Source organism: Pituophis catenifer, unplaced genomic scaffold (genome assembly GCF_029215685.1).
Source record: "Pituophis catenifer annectens isolate HBS135680 unplaced genomic scaffold, rPitCat1.0.hap2 SCAF_2, whole genome shotgun sequence".
In the NCBI taxonomy this organism is placed as follows: Eukaryota; Metazoa; Chordata; class Lepidosauria; order Squamata; family Colubridae; genus Pituophis; species Pituophis catenifer.
In genome coordinates this window covers 244,947,476-244,964,154 of record NW_027256882.1, presented here as the reverse complement: position 1 = coordinate 244,964,154, position 16,679 = coordinate 244,947,476, and the positions used below count along the sequence as shown (strand labels likewise).

At 38.3% G+C, this 16,679-nt stretch overlaps 1 protein-coding gene across 1 annotated transcript in view; it reads right to left on the bottom strand.

The window, feature by feature from the left end:
* Positions 1 to 1,933: 1,933 nt before the first annotated feature.
* SEMA6A (semaphorin 6A) overlaps positions 1,934 to 16,679 on the bottom strand; it is an 80,562-nt gene continuing 65,816 nt past the window's right edge. Inside the window, exon 17 of the mRNA XM_070938718.1 lies at positions 1,934 to 3,816. Coding sequence (XP_070794819.1) covers positions 2,627 to 3,816 — 1,190 coding nt within the window. The 3' untranslated portion in view covers positions 1,934 to 2,626. The remainder of the gene's footprint in view (positions 3,817 to 16,679) is intronic.

The following is a 16,679-nucleotide window of genomic DNA, read 5'->3' as shown; positions in this document are numbered from 1 at the left end:
TAGAGTAAAAAAATGGGCATCTCAAGGTGAACCCCATCACTGGTGTGATGTATATTAAAAAGGCAGATCCCTGAACAAGACTGCAATAATTCTTCATTTCTCCATTATGATAGACTGCTTGGCTAAGATGTAGCAGGGGGTACCATGCCCTTCAGAGTTTAGGGGCTGAGCTTCAAGGAGGAAAAACAAAAAGTCTGCTTAACTTTTCATATGAACCCTCATAGCTTAAAAAAAGACTAGGCATGGTGATTAAGGGGGAAACAAAACAAAACCCCAGAAAGAAGCTTGCTTTGACTTTAACCAGCCCAACAAGAGTGAACAAGGAGGCAGGGACAAAAGGAGAGCAGAGGCAGGCCCCTTTGGTTACAATCATCCTGATTTTCCTAATGACCATCTATATGTTGCTCCCAGCCTGAAGATTTTCCTCTCCAGGGAAACCATTTGTGAATGCTCTTTCTTCAGAGGCAACGAGACCAGCTCCACTGGAGTATAGAGACATCTTCTCTTCCAAAACCTTGTTCCTCCTTCTCAAATGTTCTGTCCAGACAATATGAAACATGCACATCCATTTCTGTCTTTCTTTTTGCCATAGTAGGCTGACATAGGTGTAATGACAGTTTAAAGGAAAATCTAAACACAAGCTACCGAGACTCTGTCAAACTATACGTTCCTGCACACGCTCTGCCCGTTTCCCCCACCCACCCATACAAATGAAAGCTGGATTTCTCTCTTATAACAAAAAGTAGGTTGTAAGAATTATCTGGGTTTGCTTTCCCACTGAGAACCAGCAGGAACCAGCCTGCTTTACATTTATTTCCATTTTATTCCATAGGCTATACAGCCTTAGGCCTGGATTGTTTTGCACCAGAATGTCAACAGTACATAGTGCTTGACTTTGATGATACATCACACTGCTGGCAATGAGAAAGGACACATTTCCACACTGAAGTGATACCAAAATATCCAGGAAGATGGATATGCTGTCACCAAACAGTATCTAAACTGCCAGGATAGCACAAAAGTAATGCGAAAGCCAAAATAAGCATGATTAGGATTCACACCCAAGCAACATATATTGCTGCCCCTTGCAATCTTGTGATCAGAGGGCTGTTAATTCTACAAACTGAAACATAAAACTGTGCATCTTCCAGTTCTTTAGGGCAGGGCTCTCCATTCTTGGCAACTTTAAGACTTATGGACTTCAACTCCCAGCATGGCTAGCTAAGGAATTCTGGGAGTTGAAGTCCAAGTCTTAAAGTTTCCAAGTTTGGAGATCCCTATTCTAGGTGAATAAGAAAGGGGAGAGATAAATAAATATCTGATTTATTCTAAGGAAAGGGGAACGATTGTACATACTACAGCTTACAAATATACACAACTGAGGGTGTAAGGCACAAATTTACATGTGGGAAAAAAATCAGATGTATTCTCATCAAAACAAACTCTGTGTGGTAAAATTGAAAACTATGCTGGGAGAAACCAGTGTGCGGATGAATTTGCACTGTGCATTTTTGTTTGTCGGTTTGTCATCTCACATGCAAGGATGAAATGAGATGGCAGAAATCGAGTGGGTGCCTTCATCGAAAGGATCAACTATTGACAAAAACTGTGTTCATGGCAATGGGGCATGGAAGTAGAGTGTTCATAGAATTTATTTTGTAAGACATTAGTACTTTAGGAAGAAAGGAACTTTAGGGAAAAATGGTGTAGTGAGAGGTTTCTTCCTTGGTTTGCAACCTGACCTTAAAAGCTGGAAGCCAGCCTGCAGAATGGACCGACACTGAAGTAAGCATTTCCCTCTAGTTTGTCTTCCAGAAAGAGATCAGAGAGTTCAAACACAAAAGTTCGGAATTCCATCTCCAACTTATTTAACTCAGTGAATTTATTGGAAAAATAAAAAGAGTTTTAATTACTCTAGTTAATGGGGTTTCACGTTAAATAGGCATAATTTTCAATGTATTTTGTTTTTCCTTCTGGAAAGAGTTGCTCATATGATGGTAGGCATAAGTAATTTCCTTAGGATTTTAAAAAAGACAAAAAAGATGAACAATAAATAATCATAGTTACTTGCGTTAACAGTCACATGTTATTCATTAAGAGAGAAGAGTAGCAATAACCTATGACAGAGTTGTTCTTGCCCAACATGGCAAATCTGCTATAATCAAAAGGCTGTAACACTGATGGGCTTTCACAGTACCTGCATATAGTAAGAGTCTGTCACGGTTCAGTAAGAGTTAGCTTAAACAATAGGTTCCTTTTGTCTTTTTGTGAGTTGTTCCTTTCTCAGGGCATTTTTGCTTTCAAAGCACTCATTTCCCAGTTCTAGGATATTCTGTGCAGTTAAAAGTGAAGGATCACAGTCATCTTTCGTGTGTGTGCTTTTGGCTCAATGTTTGCAGTTAGTCTTTTGAGTGAAGAGCTGTTGTATTGTGGGGGTGGGTCCTACAGTTGCAAACCATAGACTGTATGGCCCAATTCCTTAAAAATATCCCACTTTTCCCCAGAGCAGAATGTCCTTCAGCTTTGCAGTTTCTTGGTCAGTTGAAACTAGCATTGCCGTTGCTGAATCCTGGTTTTTAAGGATATTCCATGATTCACAGCTGTCCCCACCCCCACCCCACGGTGATTATGTACATGCATCATTAGGCTTCATGGATGCTGAAAGAGGGGAAAAAGAGGGCTTGGGGGGTACATCTGGTTTTAACGATGGTGTGCGTTTCAACCCTGATCTTGTCAGCGAGTTGTATGTGGTGAGACTGGGCTGCCTAGAAACAGTCACAGTCTGACCCTGAGCAGCATGGACTTGTATGGAGTCCACTCTTTGTGGGGCAGGAGGAGGATTGTCTCCCCTGCCAAAACTCTGATTTCTTGAAAGGTGGGAGGAATTAGAAGAATTAGTGTTATTTCTTTTGAGTGTTGATGTTTGGTGATTTCTCGTAAGCGAGTTCGTAGGGTAGTTTCTCTTGTAGTCCACGTTATAAGCAGAAGAATGCATCTCCAATCGCTTCCCTAGACTGCTCTGAGCAAGAGAGGACCCAGGGGGACCAAGAGAAGCTTCCCTCTGGGGGACTTTTGGTGGCATGCTATCCAGGTTTTCCACGAGATTCACCCCATGATTTGGACTTTTGCCACTGAGATGCTCTTTTATGGTTTTGTACTCAAGAGTAGCATTTTGGTCCTCCATGGCCATCTGTGCCACATCACTCATTTTAGGCTGATCAACATATTCATGCTGATAGCTTTGCTGAGAAATAGGCAGGACTACAACACTTGGGATATGACTGGGAGAAGCCCTGAGAGGAAGGTCTGTGGGAATCACAGGTGACGCCATGGGGGGAATATCTTTTGTACAGGCATTGATGAGATTCTGGTTTCTCTCCCAGTCTCTGCTACCACGGCTTGGCTTCCTCTTCTGCTGAAGTGTCGGGGTGGACTCTGGAGTAGGTAGAGCAGCCAAGTCCAGATGATGTTGGTCAGCTTTGATGAGCATCTTGGCTGTGCTTCCTGGAGTAGCAAGCTTACCGTTGTGCATGAGAGGGGTGAGAATGGCTTCAGGCTTTGGCTCTTTGGACTGACTGTCTCCAAAGAGACCACTGAGCTTAGTGACACTGTTCATTGAACCTCGACGAGATTGGACCAGCTCCTTCTCTTTCCTCTGCACAATGGTCGCATCTCGACGCCGATGGTCACAGATGCAGTACACTATGATCCCCGAGAAGACGGCTCCCATGACAAAGGCAAGAATGACTGCTATAGCCAGGAGGGTGACAGGCACCAACTGATCATGCCCCTTGAGATAACTCTCACGGATCACTCCTGCAACAAATATCACAAAATGGTAAGCAGAAAAGTACATGCTCACATAAAATGTTTCATTTTAACAACATACACTAGATGCTTCGCTGGTGCTCTGACAAAATAATTGATTTGGGCTATATCACGTTTGGTAGAAAATTCCTCAAATGGTGCTTTGATGTCTGTAGTGACTCTGGATTTTGCCAGTAGGGTGTTGCTCCTCTACTTTCTACCAATTGGCCAGAAACCAACCATGAGCTCTTCTGGATATGATGGAAAGTCATGTATCTAAAATGTTTTAGTAGATTGTACTGAACAGAGAGTTAAGACTAGATGTTCTGTGAGGTCAATTTCATCTCTGTGATACTACACCTATATCATGATGAACATTTGCTTAAAATGTCATCATATTTTGCAGATCATTTGACTATATGTAGTAATAATCTACACTGCTATAATTAAAAGTAAAAAAAAAATGCAGCAGGGCAACAATGAAGCTGATTATCTTGGATGACAAGGCTTTACAGAAAGCCTACATTTTTGCATAATTAATTAGAATAATATTTTAATGAAGCTGGTGTCTCATTATTCACTATGCAATTGAACTGCTGTTCCTTTATACTAGTGTCATGAAAGATGCATGGTATATCTACATAGATTGTAAATTTTATGATTTTAGAAGCTGAAATGTTTTTTTTTTTTTAAAAAAGATCAATTTTAAAATTAGCTCTCTGTGGAAATTATTATGCTGCAATTAGAAATTTGCTATTTCATATAAGGAGTAATCAGTTAAGAATAAACTTCTCTAACTTTCTCACAATCAGGTATCATCGTTGAGTGCCCATGTTCTTTTTCTTAAATGTATGTCCTGTATTTTTACTCAACAAAGTTAAAAACAAAACCAACAAATACACAAAATGTAAAACACAACAGTAAAATGAATACATTTAAAATCTAATTCAGAATCAGTATCAGTGCAATAATTAAGTCAAAAGTTTAGTGAAAGAAATATGTTTTTGCCATTTTCCTAAATATGAGGCCAATGGGACCAAAGATGTCTCCTTGAGGAGAGTTCTTCCAAGCCTGTGAGTCATACCTACCAGAAAGCTTTGTCAGAGACAAACCAGCTCTTATGGGGAAATAACAGACACCCCTGTTTTTATGAATGGGTTTAATCCTCATTTAAATTCATCACCAATCTCATATACTGCAATAAGTCTCATCATAAGCATGCATGTGGTGAAAAAAGATCTTTGTCTTGTTTCTTCGTGGTCGGGAAAAATATTTCTATCAGCTTCCAATGCACAAATTAACATATTTTAATATAACCACCACCACCACCTAAAGTTACAATATTGTATTGAGGGATCCAAGGAGGCAGTTCTGCAATATTGTTTTAGACTTTTAATACAATGGGATTCTCTTTAGTGTATTACTTTTACAACTATAAAACATGGTGAACTCATTATTAATGATCTGTTTATTCATTTTTACCAAGTAGGGCCAGGGCCAGAGACTCTAAGACTATCATTACAAGTGAATCTGAAAGAAAATGGGGCGCAGAATTCTATGTGCTCCATTCTGTTCCCTGTCCCTTCCAATTTTTTAAATGTCCACAACTGCATTGGTTGCGTTCTCAAGTCAATGCTATACAAACATATGTCTGCAATATCTTAATTTGGATTTCAGGACTGGACAAGGAGTTTGAATTGGTGGCCTGCAAAATCTACAGTTTTAAATTGGAAATCTCCCCCCCCCCCATACCTTAGATAAATCTCATAGGTAAAACAGCTGTATCCCAGAATCACTTTCTAAATATGACCCAATAAGGAAGGCTGGATCCAATGAAAAAAATAATGCGCCAAGATCCAATTCAACCAGGCAATTCTGAAGGGCTGCATAGCTGATGAAAAGTCACCCAAGTAATCTTGAAGTAATGATCCCAAGGAAACAACTGGCATCATGTACAAATCAACTATATGATCTAACTGAATTTTATAGCATGATTTTGTTCACTTTGTAAAATATCACTAGCTTCGCTGTGTTCAAAAATATGAAATATGTCATGGTGCTTGACATTTCTCACTGGTGAAGTTATTAAGTTATTAAAGTAGTCAAAGCAAAAAGAGCTTTACAATGTCTACAGGGTTTACAGAAAAGGATCTTAAAAAAAGCAGACAGCAATCAGAGGCAAGCGCTGTTCAAATTCATTAGACTTGTTTCTGAAATCACAAATAGAAATGGCAAGATGCCAATAAAACCCTTGATGTCTAGGTTTTCTAAAAACAGATTTTAGAGAAGGGTAGATGATAGTAGAAAAGCCAAGCCAAATGGCAGGCCAATTTAGGGTCAGGCACTGGTGAATGAAAATACAAACAAGCTTGTCATTGTCATATTATTGGACAGCTGACCAATATAAATGGGGTCATTCTTGCAGTGCCATTTTTGTGGTGCTAACTGCCCTCCAAATGTATCCAACTTAAACTCCTATAATTCCCAACCGAGGCAACCAAAACACATCTGGGTAAAGGCATCGGATTAGAAAAAATTGCCATTTGCATCATGATGGTGAAACTCTACTTATCTCTACAAACCTGGGTTAGTGTTTTGCCAAAGAGTTTTCTGGTCTTTTTTCTTTTGGCCCCTTCAAGTCAACTGTTGAGTCTTAGTGACTATGTGGACTATTCCCTGCAGTTTTCTTAGCAAGATTTTGGAAGTGGTTTTCTCTTGCCAGCATCCTATGGCTAAGATAGAGTGACTGGCTCAAGGTTATGCAGCTGGCTTTGTTCTTAAGTCTCCTGGTTTCTAGCTTGATGCCTTAAGCACTACAACAAATTATGTCTCTTGCTATGGCTTAGTGAGAGAAAAATATAAAATGGGCACACCTACAGCATAAACAACTGTTACTATCAGTAATGCTTGATTCTCTTTGCTTTAGTCTATACAAAATATTTTTATTACCTTATATTCACTGTTACATACATGTCAACAAAATGGTACCAGCCCTGCCTATTTTTTTTTGGTGATCACATCATTTACCAAGCGTAGCCTTTTGTCTTTACAGTTGCATCAATCCAACAACAACCACACAGGGATGACAGATCTCTGCTTGTGGAAACCCATACTTTGGCCACTTTATCCAGTGGCCAAAGTCTGGTTTTCCACAAGCAGGGATCTGTCATCTTCTCCTTGTGGTTAAATTTAATATGGAGAAGATCACAAGACAGTTATCTTTCTTCTAATCTTTCCAAATGCTGGCACCCTTAGAAATGGGAGCACGGTTTGGTAAGTGAAATACAATAGGATTTTTGGAAGGACTGATGAGAAAGCCACCAATGAAATATATAACATTTCAGTGATTACAAGTTCTGTGGTGAAGATGCTGACCATAAACTCTACATGAAAAGAGCATGGCAGCTATTTTTAGTTTCCCAGTTTGGAATGATGCCTGCTGTGGTTGGTTGGGAAGTGTCTCTCATCCACTTCCCTTACAGCTCCAAACCTGGCAGAGAATCTCTTAGGCTGTTGGTCAATTCTGCAGCAGAGTGACTGTATACATCGCTCCTTTTGTTTATAATGGAGAAAATAAAATCCATTCATAAAGTGACAGCTTTATTGTGTTAGAAACATATCCCTGTAGGCACTGTAATTTCATTTCTGAAATACACTCAATGAAGGTTTTAGCGTTCCACTGATAACACTCCGATCACACTGTTTGCCTGCAATTATTTTGTGTCAGGGAAATGGCATATTAATAGGGAATTTTTCACACTTCCATTCCCTATCCAGGGTTTTCTATACTGTAAATTTAAAATATATTTAAATCTTATGGACAAACAGGAAACGAAATTGAGGATTTTAGTTAAACTGAAAAATATGTAATATGATATGGCTGAGATGAAATAAAACATGGTCAGCTGTTTCTTTTGGGAGAGCTGAAGGCATCTGTTTATTTTGGGAGATCTCAAAGCAGCTGGTATTTATTAGATTTAGATTTGAATATGCGAATATGGTTCATTGCAGATTACTAGATAATTGTAGTTCATCCCAGTTTCATTAGTTCTTTTCAGAGTATAGCATTCCTCCAAGGGTATAAAAGTAAGACAGTGCCCTTGTAACTTTTCTGTGCAAATCTCAGTGCTTTAAGATATGGCTAAAAACAACCTCTAGAAAACAAAATATTTTTGTAAATTTCTTTGTCATCTAGTGATCCACATGCCATTCAGTTCTGGTAGCTTTAGCAAATATAAAAAATATAGTTTCTGAATGCTGGATTTCTGCATACAGTTCTAGGAAAAATTATTTACCCTCTTTCACTTTGCCTGAGTTTTTTTGCATATCTTAAGAATTACTTTCTGTGGGCCCTACTAATTATAAAGGAAATCTGAGTGAACAGATAATACTAAGGGTAAAGGTCCTGTTATCATTTCCTGTACTTTGTAAACAATGTAAACAAATCCAACACAGGATATGCCTAAGTGAAAAAAAAAAGATTTATTTTTTTAGATTTAGTTAACTTGTAAGAGCAACCACTATAAGCAAGATTTCTCCACAACTGTGATTAGTCTCTCATGTAACTGCATAGGAATACTCATCTTTTCCTCCATTTTGAAGTGCTCAGTAATGTTTGAGGCTTTCTAGTATGATCCACTTGTTTCAGGTCCTGCCACAACCTTAGTTGGGCTTTAGATCTGAATGTTGACTTGACCATTCCAAAAACCTGTATTTGTCCTTATTCTCTTATAGATGTGTTTGTATGGGTTGAGATCTTTTTTCTTGCTATATGATCCATTTTTGCTTCAGCTTCAGGTCAAGTGATATTTCCCTGTACAATTCTCTGATACAAAACAGAATTCATGCTTCTTTCAATGGTTTCAGGTCATTCAAGTCCTGAGGCAGCAAAGCAACCTCAAGTCATGTCATGCCACTTCCATGTTTGACAGCTGGTATGAGAACCTTACAATACAGTGTCTGTTTTTCATTAAACATTATGACAGTCATGTGGCTGGAAAAAAATCTTTGGTCTATCCTAGAATGCTCATTAAAAATCTGGAGTGTCATCCTGGTGCTTTTCTGACAAACTTTAAGATGAACACCAGTGTTCTTTGGGAGAATAGATCTGCTTAGCTTCTATTTTTACTCTCTCATGTACACAGACTTTAGCCAAAGTAAGGAAGTGCTACAGATTCTGGAAGTTCTTCTGGACTCTTTTATTATTTCCTGGATGATTTTGTACTGAGTTCTGGTCTTTTTATTATAATTCTTTTTTAGCACAGCTGCTCTTGAGAAGGTTCACATTGCCCAAATATTCTCTCTTTTATTTTCTTTGGAGCAGTGCATGAAACACCTCAAGAAATCTGTAAAGGTGAGAATTTATTTGTTATGACAGGAGCTAAAGTTTGTGAGAATTATGTAAAACAAGTCTCACTCAAATCAGCTGTACTGAATGATGTGGTGACACAACTGGCCTTGTTTTCCATTTAAATGAATTGTTTGAATTGAGATGAAGAATAACTTTTTCACATGGGCTCAGAATGTGTTGTATGACCAGTGTTATTTGTCCACTCAGACTCCCTGGATAGATCAGAAAGACCCATAGATTTCTGATAATGTTCAGTGTCAAGAAATGCAAACATTCAGAAAATTCCCGAAGGGTGAATATTATTTCATAGTATTAGAAAAATTATAAAAAAAATTGTCGTAGAAGCTATTAATTTCATTTTAAGAGGCACCAGGTTGAATAGGCAGGTGATAATTTCTTCTTTTTCCTTGTCCCAGGTATGAAAAAAGATAGAAAAGAAGGTTGAGGTAGTATGCATTGGGATGGTACTAGCCAGTTCATTGCAATTCTGCAAAATGCTTGCTAATTTTTCACTATACACCTAAGCAGTACTGGACTGAGGCCAGCAATTCCCCGTCAGCCAAACAGAAGATGGAAGAACTGCCTGCTACTTTGACCCAACCAGCTCCATCTTTCTTCTCACTCTCTTTGCCACATTGGCATGCAACCAGAGCAGTGGTAAAATTGCCACCTGAAGTTTCAAGCCCTCAAGCAGTGTTGATTCTGAAAGAGCCTTTACTGCTATTGGCTCCTGCCTAGGGAAGAGTTTGCCTCCAGAGGGGAGGTTGACTCCCATACATCTAGCTTTCCAAAAGTGCATCAAGATCTGGCTTTGTCAACTAATACAGGGATCCAGTAGTGGTAAGCAGTCCTGGGGGGGGGTGCTTGGTGGTTTGTGGATGCTTTCTCTGACTTTTTAACTTGTGTATATCTATATTGTATATCTATATATACTCCTCCCTCCCTCCCTGCCCTCTCCTTCTCCCTATTTAATGATTTTTATAGTCTTTTTATTTATAAGATGCCCAGAGTCACACATATAGTGAGATAGTGGCATATAAATTTGATCAACAAATAAATTGCAAATATGCACAAGATTAAGAGACAAACAGGCACTCCTGAGAAAGCTTTCCAAAGCAAAACAACGTAATGGTTAAGCAATGTTATGAACAAAACACATGCTTAGAACTGCCACTTTTAGGAACAAATAATACATTTGAAAAATACATTGTTTACAAAGTGTGCTTCAGGAACACACTTAACTTTTTAAAAGAATGCTTATATTGAGCATTTTATTTAAAGGAAATACCACCCACATAGTTACTACTCTTAGAAGTCCAGAAGAAGCAACTAATAGTGGGGGTTGCATAGAAAAATATCTTCCATTTTTCCTTGCAATGGGTTGAATTATAGCTGAAAAAAAACATTTCCTGCCAAACAGGAATACTCCTGTTGTGCTTAATAACTTCCAGGATGCACAATAGGAATGGGATGATAGTAAGGTATTATATAACTTAGTCTATCTATAGGGCCTTTGAACTATGGTGCCGGAGAAGACTCCTGTAAGTCCCTTGGACTGCAAGGTGATTAAACCAGTCAGTCCTAGAGGAGATCAACCTTGGCTGCTGTTTAGAAGGCCAGATCCTGAAGATGAAACTGAAATACTTTGGACACTTAATGAGAAGGAAGGACTCACTGGAGAAGAGCCTAATGCTGGGAACGACTGAGGAAAGATTCACACACAATCGCTTTAGATAACCAAGAAATCCGAGGCAGTGGGGATAATTTAATGTAATCTAAACAAATTGAATGCTTCCAAGACCAAGATGATTAGGGGGCTGGAGGCTATAACATATAAAGAGCAATTGCTAGAATTGGGTATGTCTAGTTTAATGAAAAGAAGGATTGGGGGGAGACATTATAGCATCTTCCAATATCTCAGGGGCTGCCACAAAGAAGAGGGGGTCAAGTTATTCTCCAAAGCACCTGAGGGCAGGACAAGAAGCAATGGATGGAAATTAATCAAGCAGCGAAGCAACCTAGAACTAAGGAGAAATTTCCTGACAGTGAGAATAATTAACCAGTGGAACTCCTTGCCTCCAGAGGTTATGGTTGCTTCATCACTGCAGATTTTTAAGCAGAGACTGGACAGCCATTTGTCTGAAATGATATAGGATTTCATGAACCGGGGGTTGGACTAGAAGCGGTTCGAATCCCTAGTATAGGTCTCCTGTGTGAACAGGGGGTTGGACTAGATGACCTCCAAGGTCCCTTCCAACTCTGTTACTGTTACTGAGGGCAAAAGAAGAAAGGGACAGCAGAGACTGAGGTGGCTGGATGAAGTCACTGAAGTAGTCGGTGTGAGCTTAAATGGTCTCCGGGGGATAGTAAAGGACAGGAAGGCCTGGAGGAAAGTTGTCCATGGGGATGCGATGGGTCAGACACGACTTCACAACTAATAACAACAAAAATCTAAGGGCTAATGTGATAAAATAGCACTGACAAATTCATACATTTAATACTAACATAATACATTATTACAATGAAGCGTGTCTCTAAACAGTATTTTATTTCTGTGGTTCTTGTTTACCAGGTGACACATAACCATAGGAAGATGAATCCATGTTATCCATTGCCAAATATGGCCACCAAAAAAAAAATCCTACCATAGATACCTTCAAAATATCTTTATCTTGTCATCATTATCATACTGAGCCATATAGAATGAGATTATATTGAACTAGATATCTAACTTTGATTAAATATCTGATAATTATTTAATCAATCTGGACACTTGTTATTTTTAGAAAAATAGCAATATATTCTCAAGAAAAAAAACTGAAGGATAGATCCTTACTGGTGGAATTAACTCTCTGTTTCAAAATATGTGATTCATCATCAATAATGAGTGATTTATGCTGTCTAAGAGTGACAGACCAAATGCATAAAACATGCTATTGAAGATATCTGTTGGGTATTTGCATACAGATAGTAAGCAGGGTTGCTGAGAGATTAATCTACTTTTCAGGCATCATTAGGATAAAAAGACAAGCTTTTTTTATTGGATATGCAAGTAAATCTGTGGGAAAGTCAGAAATAAATCCAAAAGTTTGCATTACTGTGCAGAAGAATATTAAAGGACTATCATTTGATTTTTTTTCTTTATTGTTCTCTAAAACATTATCATGACTTGCATTGATCGAATTTACAATAATTTAAGCTGAGAACAATACACACTGAAATGATAATTAAAAATGTAAGAAGCTGTTTTCTAAAGAAATAGCTTGTGTACTATTAACACTAACTGGTAGTGGTTCTCTGAGGCTTTAGAGAGAGATTTCACTCGACTCTTTTTGTTGGGATATGAAACTATCATCCATCCATCCATCCATCCATCCATCCATCCATCCATCCATCCATCCATCCATCCATCCATCCATCTATCTATCTATCTATCTATCTATCTATCTATCTATCTATCATCTCCATCTACCCTTCCGTCCGTCAGTCTCTGAGTCATGGCTTTTGAAGTGTAGAAGCAATAGCAATATGCAGGGCTTAAGCATTTATCCTGAGATACTAAGTCTTGTACACAACAGACAACCACAGAATCAACATGCTGATCAAATACAAACAGATGCAAAGGGGCTGGCTCTTAGCTAAAATTGCTACTCTGTGTCTCTGGCAATCAATGAAAAGCATATGCTTTGCATACAAAAGTCCTAAGTTCATTGTCCAGATCCATTCTCTTTAACTAAGGTATTGGAACTCTGGCCAACTATTATTATAACTGTAGACCAATCTTCCCTAACCTAATATCCTCAGGAGACATTGACATTGCCAGTCTGGCTTCTAATTTGGGATGTTAGTTCAAGGCATGTTAATTCAAGGCATGTGGACATAAACATATTGAAGCTAGATAATATTGAACCATACAAGTTGAAGATCAGCATATATCTCTTTTTTAAAGAACCTTTAAAAATGAGATAAGGTGGGCTGGAAGCCTGGAAGGTACTAAACAGGGGAGAAATGTAAAATTTGTTACTACCAGTTCTGTAGGCGTGGCTCGGTGTGGGGGGTAATGTGACTGGGTGGGCGTGGCCAATTTTTTTTTAACTTTTCAAAGCATTTTTTCTAGTGCTTTGAAAAGCCTCTGCCAATCAGGCCACTCAGCTGGGATCGTCAGAGACTTTTCAAAGCATTTTTTTTACTACCTCTTTGGCCAAGAGGTTGCAGAAAAAAATGCTTTGAAAAGCCTCTGACGATCCCAGCTGATCTGCGTGATCCTCAGAGGCTTTTTTTTTTTTTTTTACTTTTAAAAGCATTTTTTCATTGGAAGAGGTTGTAGAAAAAATGCTTTTAAAAGTAAAAAAAAAAAAAAGCCTCTGAGGATCCTGCGGCTCAGCTGGGCATGGTGGGGGGGGGGGGCGCAGGGATTTTTGCTACCGGTTCTCTGAACCACCCGCTGCCATCGCTACCGGATTGGGCGATCCGGTCCGAACTGGGAGCATTTCACCCCTGGTACTAAGGTAGTTAGTCTCCACAGATATGAGGCTACTCAAAGGCAACACGTTGTCTAACTATTCTGAACTCAGATTAGTACATCTGAGAAGAGTTAAAGTTTAAAAACCTGGAAGAGGACGGAACTGTTTCACGCTTCTCTGAAAGAAAGCCAGAAAACTGTGGAGTTGTATCTACAAGATAAAGCCAGAAATTAAATTTCTGCTGCTTTGCTAGCAGATGCCTCAAATGCCTTTCTTGCATCTAGTGTCAGTCAATAACTGGGCTGTTGACTTGCTTAGAGAGTTGTTTGTGTTTGGCAAATAGTTTGAACGGAAGCCATCTTTTGAACAAAGGCCTATTGGTTGGTATAAATGAGTTGGAGTAGGGCTGGAAGAACAACATTTGCCAAGGCTTTTGTTATCACTGTGTTTTTGGATTAGCTAATGACATTGATACTTTAAGCTATTTTATTTTAGGTATTTATTCCTTTTCTCTCTCTCTTTTTGAAAGCACTCTCCTGTGTTCAAAGAAAAAAAAATAAACAAATGATACTGGAATCCTGGAAACTATTCCAGACGTTGAGTTTTAAATAGCTCAGAGAAAAACATAAGTCAGAAATTCACTAGTGCATTAGGTTCTGGATCCCTTTTTATGATGAACACCATTATCGTTGTTTACAGAGTAAGACTGCATATGTGCTGAATATGTAAAGGCAAGATGAGACTAAAGGCTCAACTCCTATCCCCCAATTCCTCAATCATCCAGATCTTACATTGTAAGGCATTCTATCATCAATAAGCATAACTAGATGTCTATGCATGTGGATTCTGAATATTTAGAAGCTTTTCAATCTCTGACCATATATAACCTATTCATTGATAAAATTGAATTTTATGTAGTATCTGCTTGCTACCAAAATCTAGTTAAAATACTTCCCTGCCCTAGGTATAAGGGTTCAATGCAGGGGTGGGGTTTCAAATTTTTTTACTACCGGTTCTGTGGGTGTGGCTTTGTGGGCATGGCATGGCTTTGTTGGTGTGGCTTTGTGGGCATGGCAGGGGAAGGTTACTGTAAAATCTCCATTCCCTCCCCACTCCAGGGGAAGATTACTGCAAAATCCTCATTTCCTCTGGATCAGTTGGGACTCAGGAGGCAGAGAATAGATGGGGGAGGAGCCAGTCAGAATGTTTATTACTGGTTTTCTGAACTACTCAAAATTTCCACTATCTGTTCTCCAGAACTGGTCAGAACCTGTTGAAGCCCACCTCTGGTTCAGTGGCATGCACCTCCTTGTCATGGAAAGAGGTTAGGCAAGCTTTCCTGAGACAAGCCCAAGGCTTTCTCCCAGTTATTGAAGGGAAGGAATGATTTCATTCTGCCCCAGTCTTGAACATAGATGAAAGCTGGAGATTCCATTGACTTGTATGTGTTTCCTACATACAAGTAACAAAGCAACACCAAGCACAATTTATCCTGTTGTGAGAACAATAGAAATATAATCAGGAATCTATGTCCCTGTTGGCACATTAGAAATGTGGAGAGATTTGGCATTACCCACAATGGAAGAATGGTTGGTGAAGATGCTGAAACTTGCTGAGATGGCTAACTTGATTTCTTTGATCAGAGAAGGGATAGTATCTACATTCATTGCTGCCTGGAAACCTTTTATTGACTTTTTGTATAATACACAAGAAATGAACTTATGATTTATGGTTTGTAGGATAGATTATAGAAAGAAGAGAAGTTACGCTGTAACCATATAAAAATAGGTAAATTTTATAATTGCTGTAAAGGAGATGAGAAGCAACATCTTTGCACAGATGGAGTTAACTGGGACATGGTCCTCCTTGATTGCCCCAAAAGGGTTTCAATCTGCTAGTACTGATAAAATGGGCAGTGTCGTCAGGAATGGTCATCTGTATTTTAGATCCATAAAGGAAAATGTCTCTCTTGGCTGTCAACGCCTCTCAGGAGACAACATATGGATGGATACATGTGGTGGTGATTCTTTGAGGGAGTTGGTAATTCTGCCAGGTCTTCCCCCCCAAGAAGATTCCTACAGATTCCATCCATTCTCCAATGTTCCCATTAAAAAAAAAAAATTAACAGCAACTTCTGTTATTTTCACATATGTAATACATGCCTTGCTCACATTCATTCATAATCTGGGGAAACAATCTCTTTTTTAAGTAAATAAGGATATTCAACAAATAGGATTTGGGATTTATTTTCTCTTTATGAATAATTTTTTAAAAATAATAATAATAGAAGAAATACTCTTGAATATAATCTTAACCAGATAAATTTTGGGAATTTTAAGTCCTTTGATAATAATTACCAATTATTACATCCCCTTTAGACTATGCAATAAATATGATTTTAATTAATCAAATTAATCATAACATTATAAACCCATCTTAATCACTGAGAAACACAAACTGCAAAAACGATAATATAAAAATAAAAACAGATTTAAATATCTTCATAAATATGAATTGGATCTGGAAATAAGCAATTTAAATCCTTTTTCAAAATAAATCTGGGAGCTATGATTCAGAAGAAAAAACTGGATAGTCCTAATAGCCTAAGAAATAGATGTATTATTGTTTGTGTGACTATAGCCAGCATGTAATTCAGTTAACATTAAGCATATTTAGAACTCTTTTATTTATGCACTTTCAGCTCCTTTTCCTAAGTGGAACTAAATCATTTGCTTTTTTATTAATTGGAAATCACATGCAATGCTTTGGAGAGTAGAAAGTTGCTCTGGCAGGACATGTTTGCCTTTTATTTCTATATTTTTTCTGAGATATAAATTGCCTGGTTGAAGCTGTTACTGTGTAGTGGGGAGTTGGGAAGTGGGGGAGAGGCAAGTATAAAAACTGTTATTATGTGTGCAGCAGACATAATTGTTGCTTTTGGAGGAATGGAATAAAAGATAGTTAAACTACTTTTTCTTCCTCAACTCAACTTTGCCATTACTTTTCTAAAGAATTTTCATGACTTACGGTTTTGTTCAAAATAATTTTTCCAGTGTTGC